Below are 22,631 nucleotides of genomic sequence, written 5' to 3' on the forward strand. Positions count from 1 at the left end.
AAAAAAAAAAGTTAATTAAACTATAAAACATGTAATATATAGTATATTATATTACAATAGATCATCATTATTATGAGATATGAGGTTAATTATATAACATAGCATATATTATCTTACATATAGCATAAAATATGTAATAAGACACATACAAACTACAGTATAGAAAGTATTTTTATACATTTAGCTATATAGTTCATATAGTTATATATAGTTTATTACAGTTACAATTGTACATATAGCTGCTATAATTCTATATAGTTACTTGTGTAGAAATATAGTCATAGCTTTCTGTAGTTATATATAATTGTATATACTGTTTATATATATAAAACTATATAGGTAGGTTGAAAGCATTTGCTTTATGCATAGTTACCCTCTATCCACCACTGTTTATGTTAGCCCAGTGCACCCCGATTCTATGTGGGATAAACACGCAGTAACCCATTGACAATAAGACATTCGGCAGACAGTAGTTGTAGTTTGACCTAATCAGATTTGGCCACTATTTTCTTCAGATCTTATTTTCATTCAGACTTGACTTTTCCTTTGTTGCTTCATTGTGTGTGTGTGTGTGTGTGTGTGTGTGTGTGTGTGTGCGTGTGTGTGTGTGTGTACGCTTGCCTGACCTGCTCGCTCAGCTGGTACTGTACCACTCGAACCTGCTTTCTGTTGGTTCTTCGGGAGATGGACTCTTGTGGATTTTTCTGTCCAGGCTGGCTTTGAACTACCTGCCTTCCTGATCCCACCTTGCTAAGTAGCCAAGATTACAGGCAGACACCACTGGCATCTGTCCGAAGCCTCTTCCCCGTTCTTGTCTGTTTATGGATTCGCTTGGGAAAGGCGTATAACCCACTGCATCCAGCCTATGAAATAAAGTCGGCAATGCTGGACACCACTAAAAATACTGTTAATAGCATTGTGCCATTAATAGTAAAGCAGCCCTTTAATTGTACCATTGAAACGCTAATTCATTCACCTGCAGTGCTCTTATTGCTGCTGCAAGCTTTGAAAATTCCTATTTTAGTTAAGCTGGCCCTCTATTCTCTTGGGTAAGATTTTCCCCAACGATACCATCATTCTACCCAAAAGGCAGACGCAGGCGGCTTGCAGAGTCACGTGATGAAAGGTGCGGTCACCTTGCTGGAAGGGAGGGAGCGGGGTGCTGCGTGCAAACCTGACAGGCCAGGTGCCCGGCCAGGGCCTGTGGTGAGCTCTGAGCAGGATCGCAGAGCACCTTCTGGTAATAGGATTCGTTTTTTTTTTCCTTTAAGAATCTTGATCTCCCTGTAAACTCAATCTTTCTTTGGCTTGATGGCTTGGGAACTTCTGAAAGGAAAAAAAAAAAAAAGGAAACTTGAATTAGTGAAGATTTTAGCTTGTAAACATAACCGTTACTGTCCTGGTACCTAGTGTGACCTCACTATGTGTAAATCAATGACAACGTCACCAGCCAGGTACCCGTGGCTCCCGCCTGTCATCCTAGCCACGCAGGAGGCTGAGATCTGAGGATCGGGGCTCAGAGCCAGCCCAGGCAGAAAGCTCAGGAAACTCTTTATCGCCCACACACCACCAAAAAGCTGAAAGTAGAAGTGTGGCTCAAGTAGTAGAACTTGGGCGTTGTGGGCAAAAGCTAAGCTAGAGCCCCCAGGCCCAGAGTTCAAGGCCTGGTACCGGCATGAAAGAAACCCACAAGGAAAGCAAGACAGGGGAGGGGAAGGAAGGAAGGACAAAGAGAGGGAGGGAGGGAAAGAGGGAGATAGAAAAAGAGAGAAGGAAAAGAAAGTCTAGGAGAATCCATCTCCAAAATGGTATCAGCAAAATGCAAGTGTAGAGGTGTGAGTCACATGGTAAAGCGCCAAGTGAGTGAACAAATATCCGGCCCTGTGCTTACGTTTTGGTATCATGGAGAGAGAGGAGGAGAGAAAGGGGTGAGGGAGAGAGGGAGATTGGGAAGGGAGATTAGTCCCTCCTCCCTGTATCTGTCATTCCTAATTTGCCTTAGGAGATGCTCCTCACTTTGGCTCAAGTGGAACGGGAGTTGTGGTTATTGGAAGATCCAGAGATTTCTCCCTGGTCTTTGGAAAGGACTCATGGGAACTGGCCCATTCCTTTCAGGTACGAAGTGGAAGGCTGTGAGGTCATCTGGGCCATTAAGGACAAAGCCATCGGCAATACGTTCTTCGATGCCGGGGCCGCAGAATTCTTGATTTCCAAGCTCCATTCTGGAAAGGATGAGGCACAACTGGCGCAGAAAAGGACTAGATACACAACGGAAGGTAAGGCGGGCGTGCTCACGCATGGCCACACGAGACTCCTGCCTCTCAGCCGTACACGGAAAAGACATGTCAGGAGATGAGGAGGATGCTGAGCTTTTCCCGTTCTTGTCCACGCTCACAGTTAACATGGGAAAATGCAATAAATGCAGTAAACCAGCCTCAAAGATTGTTGCACACCGATGCTTTAGTTGCTCCAGAAAGCCTGTTGAGCACAAGCCTCACCTATTTTTAAAACAATGAATAGCTTTTTGCCTTAGAAAATTCCAAATGAGGGGCTGGGCAGGTGGCTTAGTGGTAGAGCGCTTGCCTTGCACGCATGAGGCCCTGGGTTCGATTCCTCAGCACCCCATAAGCAGAAAAAGCTGGAAGTGGTGCTGTGGCTCAAGTGGTAGAGCACTGGCCTTGAGCTGAAGAGCTGAGGGACAGCGCCCAGGCCCAGAGTTCAGGCCCCATGACCGACAAAAAAAAAAAAAATTCCAAATGAGTTGTAACTTTGGGCACAAAGCATGGACAGTTAGGAGGAGGTGGTGTGGCTAAAGTGGTAGGTTGTCAGCCTTGAGCAAGAAAGGCGAGCCAAGAACGCAAGGCCCTGAGATTGAGCACGTGAATCTGTGTGTGTGCACGCGCGCGCACACACACACACACACACACACACCAAGGAATGCTCTGGTCACGTATTTATGTCACTGAAGCTCATGTTTTCAGGCAGGCAGAAGGCAGCCCGCAGCAGAGCGAGCGCCGGTGAGCTGGGCAGCGCCCTAGGACCGGATTGGCACGAAGGTCTGTCTCTCAAAGGAACGAGGGAGGTGAGTGTTTGTCGAGAACACCATTTCCCAAACCACTCATCACGCGCGCAGAGAAGGGCCCCAGCCCAGGCCTCAGCGCGTATTCTTTACAGAGCTACAGCGCTTTACGTAAGACACGCAAACAAACAACATCAAAGCCATGCGACAAAACCCGTCCTCCAGGTGACCCACGGGGCTCACCACGGACAGCCAAGGGGCAGCGTGTCTCAGTTTCCCCAACTCCTCAGGACTGAGCGTCCACGCCAGCCCACGGCGAGGCCACGGCTCGCTCCTGCTCACCTTCGTCAAGGCCACAGCACACGCTGCAGATAGCACGGGCCAGCGTGACACACGCCACACCACAGCACACGCTGCAGATAGCACGGGCCAGCGTGACACACGCCACACCGTTACAGCACACACAGCAGCATTATGACATGCGCAGTAACATGACACGTGTAATAACATGATCGCACATTGCTGCCAATGTGCCCTGCGCTGTGACGTGCAAATACTGTAACGTACTCGGTACGGCTCACACGTCACATCATCGTGACACACGGAATAGCCGGACACGCTACGCTCAGACCCGCCGGGAACACACGTGGGTAAGGTACTCAGGACATCGTGACCTGTAACATGGCATACTTGACAAACACGTAACTCATTTGTGTAGATATTTTAATTTCCTTAACAGTTACTAAAAGACACCTACCACAGCGAAGGATTATAATACTACTACGTGTTGCTTTTTTACTGTGATTTTTCTTTTTTTTTTTCTTCTTCTTTCTTTTCTTATTCATTTGTATTTTTGTGCCAGTCCTGGGGCCGGAACTCAGGGCCCGGGAGCCGTCCCTGAGCTGTTTGGCTCAAGGCTAGTACTCTTATCACTTGAGCCACAGCGCCACTTCTGGTTTTCTGGTGGTTCATGGGAGATCAGAGTCTCACGGGCTTTCCTGCAAGGGCTGGCCTTGAACCGTGATCCTCCGGTCTCAGCCTCCCGAGTCGCTGGGGTGGCAGGCAGGAGAGGGGGAAAGCGTGGAGGTAGTGAGGAGCGTGGCTTTCCGCAGGCCTGGTGGGGGGGGGCGCGTGGGGTAGGCAGCTGGGGGTTCCCCGTGGGTCCCCACCGTGGCGTGTTTTGGGAAAGATGGCCGTGGCTCTGGTGTGCGCTGGTGTTCGCGCAGGGAGGGGGGTATCTGCCCACGCCCTTCATTCCCTGGAGCTGAAGGCCCACTGGGGGTCGGTTGGGAGCGCCCCACTCTTCTCTTTCTCTGGGTGGACACGGGTGCTCTCTCGGGGTGTTCTTTCTGGAAGCTTCCTGTTTGCTTTCTCTTGGCCTGCTAGTGTTCCCGGCACGTTCACATTGAGCCGCTGTGCGAAGTGAAGGCAATCTACCTGCAGGAGGAGTTTCGAGGTCTGGGGAGAAAGTCCCTGAGTTTCCCCAGAGATCTCCATGGGCCGACGTCCCCCACGGCAGATCAAGGTGAGAATGACAGAGGGAAAGGAGACCAGCCATCACGCCTGTAATCCCCGCTGCTCGTGGATGAGACCCGCCATCACGCCTGTAGTCCCTGCTTCCCTACAGGCCGTGAGCTGGGGATTCCGGGTTCAGAGTCAGCCTGGACAGAAACATCGGTGAGACTTTTATCTCCACTGAACAACAACAACAACAACCCTGCAGTTAGAGCTGAGGCTCGGGGGGTAAAACGGCAGCAGCGTCGAGTGGAAAAGCTAAAGGACAAGTACCCAGCCCCGACTTCAAGCCCCAGTAGCCAGCACACACACACACACACACACACACACACGCATGTGCGCACACACACAGAATGTGGCACATGATTAGCAGTTCCATTTTGCTGTGTTAAAATTTGGGTGTCCAAATCAGGTGAATGTTTGGAATGGCGGCATTCTACCCAAAATGAATTAATGCCCATTACATTAACCTTCTCCTGCCCAAAGCATCTTCCACATTATTGATTGATCGATCCTAGGGCTTGAACTCAGGGCCTGGGTGCTGTCCCTGAGCTCTTTTGCTCAAGGCTGGTGTGCTACCACTTGAACCACAGCACCACTTCAGTTTTATGGTAGGTCATTGGAGATGAGAGTCTCACAGACTTTCCTGCCCTGGGCTGGCTTTGAACTGCGATCCTCAGATCTCAGCCTCCTGAGCAGCTGGGATGGCAGGCGGGAGCCGGCAGCTCTCAGCTCTTGTACATGATTAAGAGGAATTCTGACGCCATCTGCCTGCCTCTCCTCTCTCTCTGTTCTGAGCTCTTCTTCCTCAGTGTCCACGAAACACTGTGGATATTCAGGACGTCCTCTGAGAACATTTCTCATTTCCCCCCAAAGACCTGTGGCCGGTGTATGTGGAGCTGACCAATGAGAAGCTCTACGGCTGTGACTTCATCATCAGTGCGACCGGCGTCGTGCCAAACACGCAGCCCTTCCTCCACGGGAACGAGGTGAGCCGTGGGCCGGCCCTCCTCAAACAGGCTGGGCAGGTGGCTCAGGGGTAGAGCGCTCGCCTAGCATGCATGAAGCCCTGGGTTCCATTCCTCAGCACCACAGACACAGAAAAAGCCAGAAGTGGTGCTGTGGCTCAAGTGGTAGAGCGCCAGCCTTGGGTAATAGAGCTCAGGGACAGCGCCCAGGCCCTGAGTTCAAGCCCCAGACTGATATGAATGAATGAATGAATGAATGTCCTTGTAATTACTCATGAGATCACATAGTTATGTTTTCAGCGTTTCTGCCCCTACTGGAGATTGAGCTCAGGCCTTCATGCTGTCCCCTGAACCACACCTCCACACCCGTGTTTTGCTTATTATTTTGGAGATGGCGTCTCAAGCTGTCTGTTCAGCCTGGCTCTGAACCTTGATCGTCTCTCTCTCAGCCTCCTGAGCAGCTCATTCATAGCTGAGCCACGAACCACCAGTGCTTGGCTGATCATTGTTGAGTGTTTTTCAATGTTGTGAGTGTGTTCTAATAGGAGTTGATTCCTGGAAATTCACCGAACTTGGGTTTATAATGTTGGTGCTATTTGTCATTGTCATTAAAGATTAGTATAACTTTTTTTTTTTTGTCAGTCCTGGGGCTTGAACTCAGGGCCTGGGCGCTGTCCCTGAGCTGCTTTTGCTCAAGGCTGGCGCTCTACCACTTGAGCCACAGCGCCCCTTCCGGCTTTTTGCTGGTTCACTGGTGATAAGAGTCTCACGGACTTTCCTGCCCGGGCTGGCTTTGAACCACGATCCTCAGATCTCAGCCTCCTGAGTGGCTGGGATGGCAGGCGGGCGCCACCCACCCGACTGGCAAACTCAGGAGGAACCCTGTCCAGTTTGACGTAGGAGAAGACGGCGGCCTGCGAGTGGATGAGCACATGCGCACGTCCCTCCCTGACGTCTACGCGGCCGGCGACCTCTGCTCAGCGTCCTGGAAGCCCAGCCCCGTGTGGCAGCAGGTGAGCCACGCAGGCCCAGGGCACAGGAGTCACAGGCGTTCCCATCCGCAGGACCCCCTTCCCAGTTTCTCGGCTTTTCTGCTTCAAGCAGAAAGCTACCACGGGGCTGCTGTCCGACATTTGCGGGCAAGTCCTATAGAAGTAACTGGTTTCTATTACGGAAATTTCTCTACATACTACCACCTGTCATCCCCGCTACTCAGGAGGCTGAGATCTGGAGGATCAGGGTTGGAAACCAGCCCGGGCAGGAAATGTCCCAGAGACCCTCCTCTCCAGTGAAAAACCCGAAGTGGAGCTCTGGTTCAAGCGGTAGAGCCCTGGCCTTAAGCAAAAGCAGCTCAGGGACAGCGCCCAGGCCCTGAGGTCAATAATAATAACGATGATGATGGTGATGATGATACCGATCCTGTGTTTGCTCAGATGAGGCTGTGGACCCAGGCCAGGCAGATGGGCTGGTACGCGGCCAAGTGCATGGCTGCGGACCTTCTGGGAGACCCAATCGACATGGATTTCAGCTTTGAGCTCTTTGCACACGTAACAAAATTCTTCAACTATAAGGTAAGGTAGTGAACAAATCAGCGGCTTTTCTGCTCACCCGTCCACCGTGATGCATCCCATAACCCCTGCCCCCCAATAGCACGTCCCTCATCAGTTCATTCAAAGCGAATGCCCAGCCAGCCGCCGCTGGCTCCCGCCTGTCATCCTGGCTACGCAGGAGGCTGAGAGCTGAGGATCACAATTCGAACCCAGTCCGGGCAGACCAACCAGAGGCACTCATGTCTCATGGACCAGTAAAAGGCTGGCCCCCTGGGCAGCACCCAGGCCCTGAGTTCAAGCCCCAGCACTGATACAGAGAAGGGTTAATGTTCTCAGTGCTTGCAGCTCAGTACCTCGCAGTGCTGGTTGAAATCTCTATGTGTCATCGTCACCCTGGCACTCTATCAGAGGGGAGAAGCATCTCGGGACTTGTTCCCTGGTTAGGAGTTCCAGTGGAGACTTTGTTCCTCCCTACGAGGCAGAATTGCACATCTCGGGGAAATGAAATAATTGGCCCATGAAAGATCTAAGTCCCTCGTTAAACCTTGACTCTGCAGAACGGACACTCGTTCTCCAGACGATCTTCCTCCTCTCGCCGCCATGTTGAGTTCTGCTGGCTGGTCACGTGACCACACAGGACTGTGATGTCACAATCCTCTCCTTCTTCCTCCCCCCCCACTCCCCAGGTCGTATTGTTGGGAAAGTACAACGCGCAGGGCCTGGGCGCAGAGCACGAGTTGATGCTGCGGTGCACGCAGGGGCTGGAGTACGTCAAGGCGGTGCTGCAGGACGGGCGCATGGTGGGCGCCGTGCTCATCGGGGAGACGGACCTGGAGGAGACATTCGAAAACCTCATCTTAAACCAAATGGACCTGTCCCCCTACGGAGAAGACCTCCTGGACCCCAGCGTTGACATAGAAGATTATTTTGACTAGCATAGCAAGGGAGTTTCTCGAAGAACCACGGGAAATGAGTCACTTTGGAGTCCTAAATGCAGAAGCGACCATGGTTTTGCTGGAAAACACGAAGAGAAAGACAACTGCGTACATAATTTATTGAAAGACGCCGCGTTCTGATCGGGAAACACGGACCACCTACGTGAAGAAATCCCCCGTCGCCCGGGGTTTGTGTTTTAAACCCACCCCATTCGCTCAGGTGGATTCAGCTTCGCCACCAAGCGCCCAGCGCGCCTCCACTCCCCAGAAAACCGCAAAACCAAGCCGGGATTGTGAAAGCTCTGAGTTTTATTTAAATAAAATGGTGGGAGCGCCTTGCTGGTTAAGATTGGTAATAACGCCTTCTTTGTATTTGAATTACAGCTGTTTTTTTATCGCCTGGCATCTACATTATTCAGCTAAATAGATGTCACTCACTGGGCATGATGAACCTACATCAGAGTCATGTTGCTGTTCAAAGTTAGCTGCGTAGCTCACGCCTGTAATCCCAGCTACCCAGGAAGCTGAGATCTAAGGATCGCAGTTCAAAGCCAGCCTGCCCAGAAAAGTCAGTAGGACTCTTCAGTAAACCAGCAAGAAGTCCAAGTTGGCACTGTGGCTCCAGTGGTCCAGCACTGGCCCTTGAGCAGAAAAACTCAGGCGACAGCACACTAGGCTCTGAGTTCAAATCCCACCACAGGCACCAAAAAAAAGACACAGCCAGGTACCAGTGCTCAAGCCTGTAATTCCTGCAACTCAGGAGGCTGATAGTTTGACACCACAGGGAGGAACATTCGAATCCTTGAGGCTCTCACCTCTGAAGACCACCGAAAAGCTAGAACGGGGGCACGGCTCACCAGCCGTGGGCCAAGCGAAAACAGGGGAGGAGATCGGGAGGCTGTGGGTTCGAGAGCAGGAGCAGCGATCACGCACGGAAGGAAGGTGACCGCAAGTTCAGCGGAAGTAAACGCGGTCAGGTGGGGGGGGGGTCTGCAGAGCCCCCCACGGTTCTAGGAAGCCGTTCTCAACTATGTGATCGAGCCGGGATTTCTTTTCCCTTGTTGCATTCTGGAAAACGACGTCCTTCGCCGTGTTCGGCATCCCAGGGGCTCCGAGTCCTCGAGTCTGCAGCGAGGCCTTGAGGGCGGGCCGTGTGCAGACGCGGGGCCGCCGCCGCCCTGCGCGCTTGCTCCTGCCGGGCGGGACGCGCGGCCAGCCCGCGGCTCAGCCATCAACCTCCACTTTCCTCTTCTTGGCCCCAGAGTGCTGCGGCGTGCGTGCCGGCTTCTGGAACTTTCCCGAAGCGTTCCTTTCCCCCACTTCACCAGCTCGATCCGACCGAGACGTGTTGGATGACTCCACCTACAAGAAAATCCCAAGCTCAGCAGGGACCGCCTCCAAGCCCGGCTCCTCATAAGCGCAGAACACCCTTCCTGTGTCCGCGCGCTCTTGAGGTGTGCTGGGAATGGGGTGCGGAGTTCTGTGCCAGAACGAGACTGCCAGGAACCCCAAAACCCACTGGTGGTGCCCAGCACACACACAGACCAAAGCTCCCGGACCCACCCACACGTGGTAGAGTTCATTCTCCACCTGGTGTCCCATGAGGCCCACGGCTGCCTCGGTTTCCCCTCTGTCCCCCCATTTCTGTGCCCCCCTCACCCTCCCAGAGACAGAGAAACCCACATATAAGACTAAAGGAAAACAAAAAACAGCAATAAATAAAAAACCTCCTTTCCATTTCCTGGTGTCTATCTTGATAAATGATTTTTTGTATGATTTCGAGGTGCAAAGGCATGGCGCCTTTTGTCTTCTTCTCCTAGGAGCATCTGAGAGTGGGGTTTGCAATGGGATCTCTGCTGGGCACCGTGGCTCCCGCCTGTCATCCCAGCTCCTCAGGAGGCTGAGATCTGAGGATCGAGGTTCAAGGCCAGCCCAGCCAGGAAAATCCGTGAGACTCTGCTCTCCATAGAACCACCAGAAAACCAGGGGTGGCTCAGAAGTGCTGGAGCGCCAGCCCTGAGCACAAGGGCCCTGAGTTCAAGCCCCACAGCTGCAACATAAATACCTTTGAAAGAAAAGGAATGCTCGCATCCTACCAGGCGGGCCACGCTTGGCCTCCCTTAGTCTAGTCGAAATTCGTACTTTCAAACTGAGCATCCACATAGGAAGAAAATCCCCTGGCCTGTGTCTCGGGTTCTGGGACTCGGGTGGGGGCACAGACACCTGTGCTGTGTGGACACACGCGCGTGCAAATGGAGCCAAGGCTCTCCGTTACCCTGAGGCTGGCGGCGGCGGCGGTGGCGGCCTTCTTCACTTGCATGGCGATGACGTGCGTCTTGCTGCTCAGAAGATTCGCTTTCGGTCCCACCTTCAAATACGAGATGGTGGCGTACGCCGTGAAGCTGTAATCCTCCCTTCACAGGCAGAAAACAAAACCACGGGTCACAGAAACGGAACGCAACCAACCCGTTCACAGAAGAGAATCCACGCCTAGGGCTAGCCGGGCGCCGGTGCTCACGCCTGTCATCCCAGCTACTCAGGAGGCTGAGATCTGAGGATCGGGGTTCAAGGCCAGCCCGGGCAGGAAAGTCTGTGAAACTCTGATCTCCAGTGAACCACCAAAAAGCCCAAAGTGGCACTGTGGCTCAAGTGGTGGAGCACCAGCCTTGAGCACAAAAGTCAAACAAAGCAGAAGCCCTGAGTTCAAGACTCAGTAGCAGTACCACAACACACACACACATTTTCTTGGGGGTCCAGTCCTGGGGCCTGAACTCTGGGCCTGGGCGCTGTCCCTCAGCTCTTCAGCTCAAGGCTAGCGCTCTACCACTTGAGCCACAGCGCCACTTCCGGCTTTTTTCTTTTTGCTTATGTGGTGCTGAGGAATCGAACCCAGGGCCTCATGCATGCAAGGCAAGCGCTCTACCACTGAGCCACCTGCCCAGCCCCAATACATTTTTAATACAAACATTTCTTTGACTCCTGAGACTTGAACCCCGGTCTCTTGCATGCTAAGCAAGTAGCGAATCACTTGAACGACACCCACAACCTTTTTGATGATGCTTATTTTTGGCAGTCCTGGGGTTTGAACCCAGATTGCACACTTGCTAGACAGGTGCGCTACCATTTGAACCCCGCCCCCAGCCCTCTCTCTACTTTCATTTTCAGATAGGGTGCTGTGCATTTTTACTCACTCAGAGTCAGCCTCAAACGATAATGCTGCTCCTACCTGTACCTCCAGGGTAGCTGGGGTTAGAGCTGGGAAACACCCCTTCCTGCCTTGTTGGTTGAGATAGGACTTGGCCCCAAACTGTGGTCCTTCCAACCTCTGCCTCCTGACCAGCTGAGACTGGGTAAAAGCCACCGTGTCCAGCTCAAACATTATATATATATATATATATATATATATATATATATATGTATATATAATTTATATATGTATATATAAATAATATGTTTATATACACACATATATTTTTTACTTTAAAGCATTTATCTCATCCTTGTCCATGTGGGTCAGTTTTCAGTTCCAACTAAGTTTGTTAATGAGTCTATTTTTTTTTTTTTTTGGGTCCGGTCGTGGGGCCTGAACTCAGGGCCTGGGTGCTGTCCCTCAGCTCTTCAGCTCAAGGCGAGCACTCTACCACTTGAGCCACAGCGCCACTTCCAGCTTTTTTCTTATGTGGTGGTGAGGAATCGAACCCAGGGCCTCAGGCATGCAAGGCAAGAGCTGTACCACGGAGCCACCTGCCCAGCCCTCTGCAAATGAGTCTATTATTACAACACATGGCAAAAGCATCAAAGTTCTAAATTAAGCAATAAACCTGCAGGGGTTTGGGCTAAGGTTTTATTGATAGGATTTACTATGAAAAGATTTTACACATTGATTTTTTGGGGTATTTTAGTGAAACAATCCAGAGGAGGGTTGTGTACTTTTGGGGATGTGTGGCAGTTAATTAAAGGTGGAGTTTCGTAAATCGTTTCCTATTGTTTTTGAAAACAGGAAATAGCTACGAGAGCAGATTTTGCTGCAATTCATTACAAAACAGGTGTGTGGTGCGTGCGTGTGCGTGCGCCAGTCCTAGGGTTTGAACTCAAGGACTGGGCGCTGTCTCTGAGCTTATTTTTCTTTTTGCTCAAGGCTGGCGCTCTACCACATGAGCCACAGCTCCACGTCCAGCCTTTTGCTGGTTCCTTAGCAATCAGAGTCTCCGGGACTTTCTTGAGGCTGGCTGTGAACTGCGATCCTCAGCCCTCCGCCTCCTGAGGAGCTGGGATGGCAGGCGGGAGCCGCGGCGCCCGGCAGGGAGCAGTCGTAGGGGCATCCGCAAGCGGGAAGTGCTGTGCACAGTACTTACCTGAGGTACTGCTGCAGGAGCAGGTGCGCGATGATTTTCTCCAGCTCCTCCCGAGGCAGCGCGGGGGCCAGCACGCCGGCCACCCTCAGCTTCGCGGGGCCTTTGCCCAGCCAGGAGTCCAAGAGCTTCAGGGGCGTGAGCTTCTCGCCCAGCCCCTCCGCCTGCCGCAAGATCTGCACCAGCTCCCTGCAGTGCTCCACGACGTTCTTCTCCTCCACTGCTGCAGGGGACAGGCCGGGTGTGAGCACACTGGTGTAAGACCCACCCTCAGCCCGGTGCCCGCGGCTCCCGCCTGCCATCCCAGCTGCCCAGGAGGCTGAGACCGGAGGATCCTGGTGGGAAAGTCCATGAGACTCTTATCTCCAATGAACCACTCAGAAAACCAGAAGTGGTGCTGTGGCTCAAGTGGTAGAGCGCCAGCCTTGAGCTGAAGAGCTGAGGGACAGCGCCCAGGCCCTGAGTTCAAGTCTCACAACCGACAAAAAAATAGAATAAAATCCACCACCAGTGTGAGGCATCCTAAACGTGTGTGTGTGTGTGTGTGTGTGTATGTGTGTGTACATGCCAGTACCGGGGCTTGAACTCGGGGCCTCACACTCTCCCTTAGCTTTTACCCTCAAGGCTGGCGCTCTACCACTTGAGCCACAGCGCCACTTCCAGTTTTCTGAGTGGTTTATTAGAACTCAGGGTCCCAAGGACTTTCCTGCCCAGGCTGGCTTTGAACCACGATCCTCCGATCTCAGCCTCCTGAGTCGCTGGGATGACAGGCGGGAGCCACCAGCGCCTGGTCTTACTAGTACATCACGGTATTTCCAATCAGAGAACTGCTGGCTTTTCCTTATTAGCTACACAGTGTGCATGGGCCAGGCCGCCCTGAATCATACGTGTGTCATCTAAAAGTCTGCACTGTTTCTGAGTCTGGGAAAGGCAAGTAGAGACCCCGTGTTCACTGGTGGGCTCCGCTTGGCCTCCCGCCTGCCCCCTGCAGTCCCGGCCGGGCAGCTGTGCTAGGGAGGGCCCCAAGGTGGCGCACGTACCCGCGTCTGTACAGCAGTTGTCACACATCCTGTCACACGCATCCGAGTTCCACACCTCATCGAAGTGCTGAGCGATGCACACGCGGCGGCACCTGCCAGACACCAACGCCCGCGTGAGTCCCTGGATCCAGCCTGAAGAACGGAGGCCGGCGCTCCTCCGGAGGCTGGGAGCTTGAGGATCCGGGTTCGAGGCCAGCCCGGGCAGAAACACCCATGAGGTTCTTATCTCCAAGGAACCACCAAAAAGCTAGCTAGAAGTGAAGCCGTGGCTCAACGTGGTCGTGCACCAGCCTGGGGCCAAACAATAGCCCAGTCAAAGTGCCAGGTCCTGAGTTCGAATCTCAGTACTAGCACAGAAAAAACCGAGGCAGAGCAGAGGAAGGCAAGCGGCTTACGTGCTTATGTTGTGGCAGTAAGACACCATCTCGTACAGCTTCTGCTGCCCGACGTTCTCCATGACCACCATGGAGCTGATTCTGAAGATGTCCCCAAACCCATAGTACAGGATGCAGTCCGCTCTCTGATCATCTCGGCCTGGGGCGAGCGGGAAGAGCTTGAGATTGCCTAATTACGTCAATAAACCCTAACAGGGAAATACAATTCGGATGCCCACAGAGATTCCCATTACATCTGGAAACTTCCAAGAGATGGTGTTAAAACCAACACCCAAACCTGGGGTATCACTGGCTCCCGCCTGTCATCCCAGCTACTCAGGAGGCTGAGATCGAGAGGATCACGGTTCAAAAACCAGCCTGGGCAGGAAAAGTCCGTGAGGCTTATCCCCAAGGACCCAGCAAAAAGCCAGCAGTGGAGCTCTGGCTCAAATGGTAGAGCACCAGCCTTGAGTCCAAAAGCTCAGGAGCAGCGTCAAGGCCCTGAGTTCAGGACCCACCACCACGCAGCCCAGCCGATGGGGGTCTCCGTGCGTACCTGCCCGCCCGCTCTCTTGGTAGTAATTCTCCATGGATTTGCTCATCGAGTGGTGGATCACGAACCTCACGTCGGGCTTGTCGATGCCCATCCCGAACGCCACCGTGGCCACCACGACCTGAGGACGTTTGCGTGCGTCAGCCGCCGCGGGGCGGGCTCAGAGCCTGTCCCCGGGCCAGGGGAGGCGGGGAGGCGGCTCACCTGCAGGTCATTGGCCGCCCATCTCGTGTGGACCTTGGTCTTGTCCTCTCCCTCCATGTTGGCGTGGTAGGCGCCCGCGCGCACGCCCAGCCTCTGCAGGCTGCCGGTGACCTGCTCCGAGTCCTTCTGCGAGAAACAGTACACGATTCCTACGGGACACAGGACCCCACGTGAGCTGCTGCATGCCACAGTCCCGGGAGGGGACTCAACCTGCCACGCGACACGTTTGCTAAGACCAGGTCCAGGAGGGGAGGGGTGGAAAAAACATTCTGGAAAATTCTAAGACCCTATGCATATCTTGACTTGGGTAATACTTTTTATTTTTGGTGGGTCGTGGGGCTTGAACTCGGGGCCTGGGCGCTGTCCCTCAGCTCTTCAGCTCAAGGCTGGAGCTCTACCACTTGAGCCACAGCGCCACTTCTGGTTTTCTGGTGGTTTATTGGCGATCAGAGTCTCACGGACTTTCCTGCCTGGGCTGGCCTTGAACCATGATCCTCAGATCTCAGCCTCCGGAGTAGCTGGGATGACAGGCGGGAGCCATTGGCGCCCGGCTTGGGTGATCATTTTTTTCTCATTTTCACTTTTTGTGGCAGCTCTGGGGGGGCTTGAACCCAGAGCTTGGGCACTGTCCCTGAGCTTTTTTGCTCCAGGCTGGTGCTCTACTACTTGAGCCACAGCTCCACTTGCGGCTTTTTTTTTTTGGTGGTTTATTGAAAATCAGAGTCTCATGGGCCAGGCACCAGTGGCTCACACCCGTCATCCTAGCTACTCAGGAGGCTGAGATCTGAGGATCGTGGTTCAAAGCCAGCCTGGGCAGACAAATCCAAGAGACCCTGGTCTTCAATGAATTAGTAAAAGGTCAGAGACCTGAGTTCAAACCCCAGGACAAACAAAAACTAAAGGAAAGAAGCAAAAAAAAAAAGGAAGGGAGGGAAGGGAGGAGAGAGGAGAGAGGAAGACATTTAAAACAAAGCAAAAGCCATGAGACAATTCCTAAACGCCTGGTTCTGACTTGAGAAAAACGTCACTTTGGGTTTGTAAGATCCCCAAATCAACTGATGCCACAATGAAACACGGTCACCTACCCTAACTTAAACTTCCAGGGCTTACTTAAATCAGTGTAACCACCAGTGTTATTCTTTCTGGAAAGTTCTCTCTCAGTCCCCAAGGCTGGTTTCTTTTTTAACGTTACCTGATTGTCCTTTGTATCTGCCATTAATGAGCTTTACAATGTCCTCAATGAAATCCTCTGCATTCGAGGGTTTCTGACGAACCTAGAAAAACAAACCATCACAGTCTGAGGGGCTTAGCCAGACACTAGTAGCTCACGCCTGTAATCTCAGCCACTCAGGAAGCTGAGAGGTGAGGATCACAGGTTCAAAGCCAGCCTGGACAGGGAAGTCCAGGAGACTCTTTATCTCCAATGAGCCACCCAAAAAGCTTGGAGTGGAGCTGTGATTCAGGCGGGTGAACACCAACCCTCAAAAATCACCATCGTAAAAGAGTACGCGGCCGCAGAAGTCCCGCACCTCGTAATACAGATTCGGCCGGTTGAACGAAGCGGTGAACGTCATACAGTTTTGGACGCAGAGAATTTTCTGCACATCCTTCAAGACGTGCTGCGTGGCGGTGGCGGTGAGCCCCATCAGCGACGTGTTGGGGAACTGGCGCTTCAAGATCCCCAGGGCCTTGTAATCTGCAAGAGGCAAACAATGCAGGCTCGGTCGGCCGACCCGGAAGGCTGCAGCTCGTCCAGGACTCGGCCAGCCGTAGCTACAAGGATCAACTTGCAAATCCCTCGTTACTCTTCTAGAACACACAGGCTTCGCAACAGGAGGCTGAGACTGAAGGATCGCAGAAGCCAGCCCGGGAAACACAAAGCGAAGAGACACCCGCCCGCACACCTGTTCTTGGGAGCCAGGCATGGTAGTGCACACCTATAATCCCAGTTTCCTGGCAAGTGGAAGTTAGGAGGATTACGATCCAAGACCAACATGGACAAAAGCACCAGCCTCTATCTGGCAAACATCCTAAAAGCTCAACAGCACGGGGCATGAGTCAAATAGTAGAGCATTTCATGATGAGCTCCAGGCCCTGAGTTCGATCCCTGGTTCCACCAGAAACAAGACGAAAGATTGGTGTGGAGACCCATCAGGAAGGCAAACACACGGTGATTCCCAGTGGTAGGATTCGAACTCAGGGCCTGGAACTCACTCAGCTTTCTGGCTCTCCACTGGTGCTCTACCGCTTGAGCCATGCCTCCAGTCGAGCATCTCGCCGGCTGGCTGGGAGATGGGAAGTCTCGTGGGTCTTTCTGCCTAGGATGGCTTCAACCACGATCCTCCCCGATCTGCAGCCAGCGTTCCGGGAGGCTGGGCGTCCTCGGGGTACGCACCGCGTGTACGCACCGGGTCTGAAGTCGTGTCCCCACTGGCTGCAGCAGTGAACCTCGTCCACGGCGATCCGCGCGAACCTCTTGGCTTCGTAGGCCTTCTCCAGGCGGGACATGAACATCTTGCTCTTGGCGATCTTCTCGGGCGTCACGTAAATCAGCTTCAGCTCGGAGTTCTTGTTCACCATCTCGGCGTGCACCCACTTGACGTGCTCCTGGGAAACGGGGCAGAAGGCACGGCTGGAGCCGACGCAGGCTGGCTGAGGGCGGCTCCCAAGCCCAAAGCGGAGGGCAGCAGCCCCAGGCCCGGCTAGAAACAGATGCGAGGCTCGTGGAGGCTGGAATTACACCCTAGTACCCCGCTTCCACGCGGCCTGTGTATACTGAGCTACACCCACTTGTTCTGCTGGCTCTGTAGCTCCCATCTGTAATCCCAGCCACTCCTGAAGCAGACAGATGCGAGATCAACCCAGGTTAAAGACAAGACCCCATCTCAACAGGAGAAGCTGTGTCACGCACCGACTAGTCCAGCCACGGCAGGGAGGAGAAATGGGAACCGTGGTCCAGGCTGGCCCGAAGTGAGACCCAACTTCCAAACTGAGCAGAGCCAGGTACCAGTGGCTCACGCCCATTATGCCAGCTACTCAGGAGGCTGAGAGCTGAGGATCGCGGTTCAAAGCCAGCCCGGGCAGGAAAGACCGTGAGACTCCTATCTCCAATGAACCACCAAAAGAGCCAGAAGTGGAGCTGTGGCTCAAGTGGTAGAGCGCCAGCCTTGAGCAACAAAGCTACAGGACAAGACGTAGGCCCTGAGTTCAACCCCCTAGTAGAGGAAAAGAGAGGGAAGGGAGAGAAAGAGAGGAAAAAGGAAAGGAAGGCCTGGAATTCTAGCTGAGATCTAGAAGCTGTGGTTAGAAGCCAGCCTGGGCAGAGAAGTGCCTTTATCTGCACTTAACCAGCAAAATGCTGGACTGGAGCCGTGTTTCAAGTGGTCAAGTACCAGCCTCCCAAACAACAGATTAAGCCCCAGGTCGACTTCAAACTCCAGCACTGCCCAAAAGGTTACAGTGCAGATAATACTTAGGCCTTGGATTATATTTGGGCTTGATGGACCCATAGGCTCTTTGATCCTTCTTGTATGTTCGGTTCTTTTGTTTGTTTGTTTGTTTTTGGTACTAGCCCTGGGGCTTGAACTCACACCCTGAACGCTGTCCCAGCGCTTTTGTGCTCATGGCTGGCGCTCTACTACTGGAGCCACAGCTCCATTTCTGGTTGTCTGGTGGCTCATTGGAGATCAGAGTCTCTTGGACTTTCCTGCCTGGGCTGGCTTTGAACCTCGATCCTCAATCCTCGGCTTCCTGAGCAGCTGGGATGACAGGCGGGAGCCACCAAGCGCCCGGCTTCTTTGATCTCGTTTTCTGTCTCCCTGTGCAAACAATTACTTGCTGAAGAAACCAGGCCAGTTTTTCTGGAGCCTTCTACCTCTGGCTTTTCCTGCCCACGGAGCTGGAATGTTGCTGAACTTGTTCACTGAGTGAGATCTAAGCACCTGATTGTCTTCCAGCCCTGTCTTTGGTAAGCGTGAACCTGCTCATGAAGCTCCTGACCCTCCTCAGTGTTCTAGAAGCTTCAAGGTCAGTACCTTGAGGTGATGTGAGCCCAACCTGCCTGCCAGCTTCTCCTCCACTGAGTTCACTGAGTCAGCGATCGTCACTGCTGACCTTACAAGCATTATTTCCCTGGACAGATAAAACAGTGGGCTGTGGCTCCAGGGGCAGAGTGCTAACTTAGAGCAACCACGCTCAGGGATAGCGCCCAGGCCCTGAGTTCAAGCCCCAGTCCTGGAACCAAAAGAAACAAACCAACCAACCCCATAGAACCCATAAAACCACGCTTAGCTCGTGAGACAGTCCGTGATGCACAAATAGAACAGTTTAAGATTTTAAAGGCTCCTCAACTGTAGCTGTATTTCATTGAAGAGTTTAAACTAAGAGAACAATAATCCGCTCACATATACCTTGGAACTAGAAGCGTTTAACATGGCGGCCGACACGCCCAATTGTTTTAAAACCATTAACTGGTCCTCCATCAGAGAGATCAACGGGCAAATCACCAGTGTAAAACCTAAAAGAGAAAATCAAAATTGAATTTAAAAGCCAGGCACCGGTGGCTCCCGCCTGTCATCCCGGCTACTCAGGAGGCTGAGATCTGAGGATCGAGGGTCAAGGCCAGCCTGGGTAGGAAAGTCCATGAGACTCTTATCTCCAATGAACCACCAGAAAACCAGAAGTGGTGCTGTGGCTCAAGAGGTAGAGCGCCTCGCCTTGAGCACAAAAGCTCAGGGACAGCGCCCGGGTCCTGAGTTCAAGTCCCGGCACAGGCGCAATGTATATTTATCTGTTTAGAGAAATGATTTCGGCGGGAAGTTCTTGACACACACCCTCTGAACACAACGCAGGTAACTGGTAGCACAAACTCTTTCCGCCTCCCGTTGGCATAAGAAGAAATATTTCCTTCCCGGCCATGGTCACGTTAATTGTTTCAAGTTGAAGGGGTCGGAACTTCGGCAGTTTAAAGACATTTTTCAGAACCTCTTTAACTTTACTCGACCAAGGGAAATCTAGAAAGGGAGAGAAAGATGAGGGTGATAATCCAGGGGTGACTGCGAGGCCAATCGGGGTCAGGTTTGTAACCGTTGATCATCCGAAGGTTGAAACGGCTGTCACCCAGCTATACAAGCAGAGTCAAGTGAGTAGAAATGGCACTGGAGGCTGAGCGCTGGGGCTCCTGCCTGTCGTCTCAGCTGCTCAGGAGGCTGAGATCCGAGGATCACCATTCCAAGCCAGCCCAGGGAGAAAAGCGTATGAGACTCTGATCTCCAATGAACCACTAAAAAGCTAGAAGCAGAGTCATGGCTCAAGTGATAGAGCACCAGCTTTGAAACCCTGAGTTCAGGCATCAAAAATTAAAAATAAAGGAAGCTAGGTGCCAGTGACTCACGCCTGTCATCCTAGCTACTCAGGAGGCTGAGATCAAAGGACTGTGGTTCAAAGCCAGCCCGGGCAGGAATGTCCATGAGACTCTGATCTCCAATGAATCACCAGAGAACCAGAAGTGGCGCTGTGGCTCAAGTGGTAGAGCGCCAGCCAGCCTTGAGCAAAAGCAGCTCAGGGACAGCACCGGGGCCCTGAGTTCAGGTCCAGGACTGCCCCCCAGCCCCCAAAAAAAGGAAAGAAAGAGGGAACCTTCTTTATTCCAAGCGGCAGGGGAAGAGTCCCCCTCAGTACTCGTCCCGGCACCAGAGTTCTGGCAACACTGCTTTATTCTCTTGGTTAGGACGGACTTTTTCTGAAGAAGTTCTTCCTGCCTCTGACTCAGTTCTTGGATTTGCAGCTCAATTGCATGGAGCTCGCTGGTGACAGATTCCAGTTCTTCCGTGAGCGCTGCAAGCAGAGAAAGCAGTTGACTACAGTGTGTGTCTCTCCTAGGGCTTGAACTCAAGGGCCTAGGCGCTGTCCCTGAACTTGTGTGCTCAAGCCTGGAGCTTGACCACTTGAGCCACGGCTCCACTTCCAGTTTTTCGCTGGTTCATTGGAGATAAAGGGTCTTCATGGATTTTCCTGCCCAGGCTGGCTTGGAACTGCAGTCCTCTGATCTCAGCCTCCTGAGTAAGCCAGGGTGACAGGCGGGAGCCACCAGCACCTAACCTTCGTCAAACGCTGAGTGTTGTGTACCTTTCACCATGGTGGAAAAAGCTGCCAAGGCCTGTCATTTCTAGAATCAGAATCTGTAACCCAAATCTCTTTAAAAAAAAAAAAATCAAAAGCACACAACTTGAAAGGGAACAGAATGAAACTATGAAGAGGAATTACATCCACTAACCTGAAAGGGACGCCATTCTAAAATGGAACTGGAGGTCAAATTTCTTTCTATGAAATGGAGACAAAAAACCATAATTAAAAACAACAAAACCCAACAATACTATTTCAGTCAGGAATGCAGCTGGGGGAGACCAGGAACTAGAAGTACAGAGTCTTATAAAGTGCTTCTTTGAGTCCCCAGCACCACGGGAAGAATTAACAACAAAAACGTTGGGCCGGGTGCTGTGGCTCCCGCCTGTCATCCCAGCCCCTCAGGAAGCTGAGATCTGAGGATCACAGTTTGAAGCCAGCCTGGGTAGGAAAAGTCCCTGAGACTCTGATCTCCAATGAACCACCAGAAAACTGGAGGTGGACTATGGCTCAAAGTGTTTGAGCACCAGCCTTGAATGAAAGAGCTCAGGGACAGCGCCCAGGCCCTGAGTTCAAATCCCAGGACTGACAAAATAATAATACTGAGATATTCGGTTACTGATAATCCATATCTAAGCACAGATGTACACACACACAAAAAAATTTAATTACAATAAAACTTTGAAGAGCTAAGCCAGACCCCAGTGGCGCACGCCTGTAACCCTCACTACTCAGGAGGCTGAGTAGTGGATCCTAGTTCAAATCCAGCTCAGACAGATAAATCCAAAAAACTCATCACCAATGAACCACCAAAAAGCTAGAAGAGGAGGCGTGGCGCAAGTGGTAGAGTGCCAGCCTGGAGTGAAAAAAAAAAAAAAAAAAAACAGAGTGGGTAACCCTGAGTTCAAGCCTCCATGTGTGCATGCACACACTCAAAAACCAAGAAAGGAATCGATAGATGGCGATGCCCTGTTCAAAATCACAGCAGCGTTTCTGAGAAATCCCTCTAGATTCTGGAAAAGTGCAAAATCACATCGACAACGCTAAGGATCATCCAGCTACACAGAGAGCAAGAAAAGAGCAAATGTGAAACAAATCCACTGGGCTGGGCAGGTGGCTCAGTGGTAGAGCGCTCGCCTAGCATGCATTGAAGCCCTGGGTTCGATTCCTCAGCACCACGTACACTGAAAAAGCCGGAATTGGTGCCGTGGTTCAAGTGGTAGAGCGCTAGCCTTGAACCAAAGAAGCTCAGGGACAGCGCCCAGGCCCTGAGTTCAAGACCCAGGACTGGCCAACACGAACAAACAAAAACCCCACAATTTCACTAGCATAAGTGTGACCCCCGCAAAAATGCTCAGCCTGCTGTCAGCCATTTTTACCTGGCTCTTGGGCTCCAGGCAGGCCCTCGACCACCTGAGCCACAGCTCCACTTGGGGCTTTTTGGGGGGTGGTTTCTTGGTGATAAGAGGCTCAGGGCCTTTCCTGCCCTAGCTGGCTTCCAGCCCTGAAGGTCAGATCTCCTGCGTGGCCGGGATTACGGGGTGACACCAGGAGCCCGCCCTTCCGTTTGTGGACACCACTGTTTTGGTTATGTGGCTCTTCCCCCAATGCACTGGGCCGAGGCTGCAGGCGGCTGCTCCGCCACACTCTACCGCAGCACAGCACCGTCCCGAGGGGCAGCAGCCGCGGGGGGCTGGGGGCGGCGGGCAGGAGAACCGGGGTCAGTGCTCCGGGCCCTGACCTCTGCCTCGAGACCACGCCCTGCACCCCGAACCCCTACTAAACCTGAATGCAGTGACCCCACCTGAACCCCGACTGAACCCTGAATGCAGGGACCCCACCTGAACCCGGACTAAACCCCGAATGCAGTGCCCTCACCTGAACCCCTACTAAACCCTGAATGCAGTGCCCTCACCTGAACCCCGACTGAACCCCAAATGCAGTGCCCTCACCTGAACCCCGACTGAACCCTGAGTGCAGTGACCCCACCTGAACCCC

The 22,631-nt window shown here is 52.6% G+C and overlaps 2 protein-coding genes across 2 annotated transcripts in view; one reads left to right on the forward strand and one right to left on the reverse strand.

Annotated features, from left to right (window-relative positions):
- The window catches only part of Pyroxd1 (pyridine nucleotide-disulphide oxidoreductase domain 1), a 19,551-nt gene extending 10,884 nt beyond the window's left edge, over positions 1 to 8,667 (forward strand). Inside the window, exons 3-9 of the mRNA XM_013025060.1 lie at positions 2,116 to 2,276; positions 2,982 to 3,082; positions 4,406 to 4,544; positions 5,411 to 5,523; positions 6,393 to 6,515; positions 6,936 to 7,073; positions 7,739 to 8,667. Of these exons, the coding sequence (XP_012880514.1) occupies positions 2,116 to 2,276; positions 2,982 to 3,082; positions 4,406 to 4,544; positions 5,411 to 5,523; positions 6,393 to 6,515; positions 6,936 to 7,073; positions 7,739 to 7,987 (1,024 nt within the window). The 3' untranslated portion in view covers positions 7,988 to 8,667. The remainder of the gene's footprint in view (positions 1 to 2,115; positions 2,277 to 2,981; positions 3,083 to 4,405; positions 4,545 to 5,410; positions 5,524 to 6,392; positions 6,516 to 6,935; positions 7,074 to 7,738) is intronic.
- A 21-nt stretch (positions 8,668 to 8,688) lies between these two features.
- Positions 8,689 to 22,592, reverse strand: Recql (RecQ helicase-like). Its single transcript, XM_013025103.1, has 15 exons — positions 22,586 to 22,592; positions 20,785 to 20,831; positions 20,148 to 20,345; positions 19,343 to 19,522; positions 18,920 to 19,026; positions 16,919 to 17,117; positions 16,040 to 16,206; positions 15,703 to 15,784; positions 14,511 to 14,659; positions 14,310 to 14,427; positions 13,775 to 13,913; positions 13,380 to 13,471; positions 12,343 to 12,562; positions 10,263 to 10,401; positions 8,689 to 9,349 (listed from the first exon to the last, which is right to left on the reverse strand). Exons 2-15 carry the CDS (start codon positions 20,798 to 20,800, stop codon positions 9,212 to 9,214), a joined length of 1,944 nt encoding a protein of 647 aa, XP_012880557.1. The 5' UTR covers positions 20,801 to 20,831; positions 22,586 to 22,592; the 3' UTR covers positions 8,689 to 9,211.
- Positions 22,593 to 22,631: the final 39 nt, after the last annotated feature.

This window comes from Dipodomys ordii, unplaced genomic scaffold (genome assembly GCF_000151885.1).
Source record: "Dipodomys ordii isolate 6190 unplaced genomic scaffold, Dord_2.0 Scaffold81, whole genome shotgun sequence".
Classification (NCBI taxonomy): Eukaryota; Metazoa; Chordata; class Mammalia; order Rodentia; family Heteromyidae; genus Dipodomys; species Dipodomys ordii.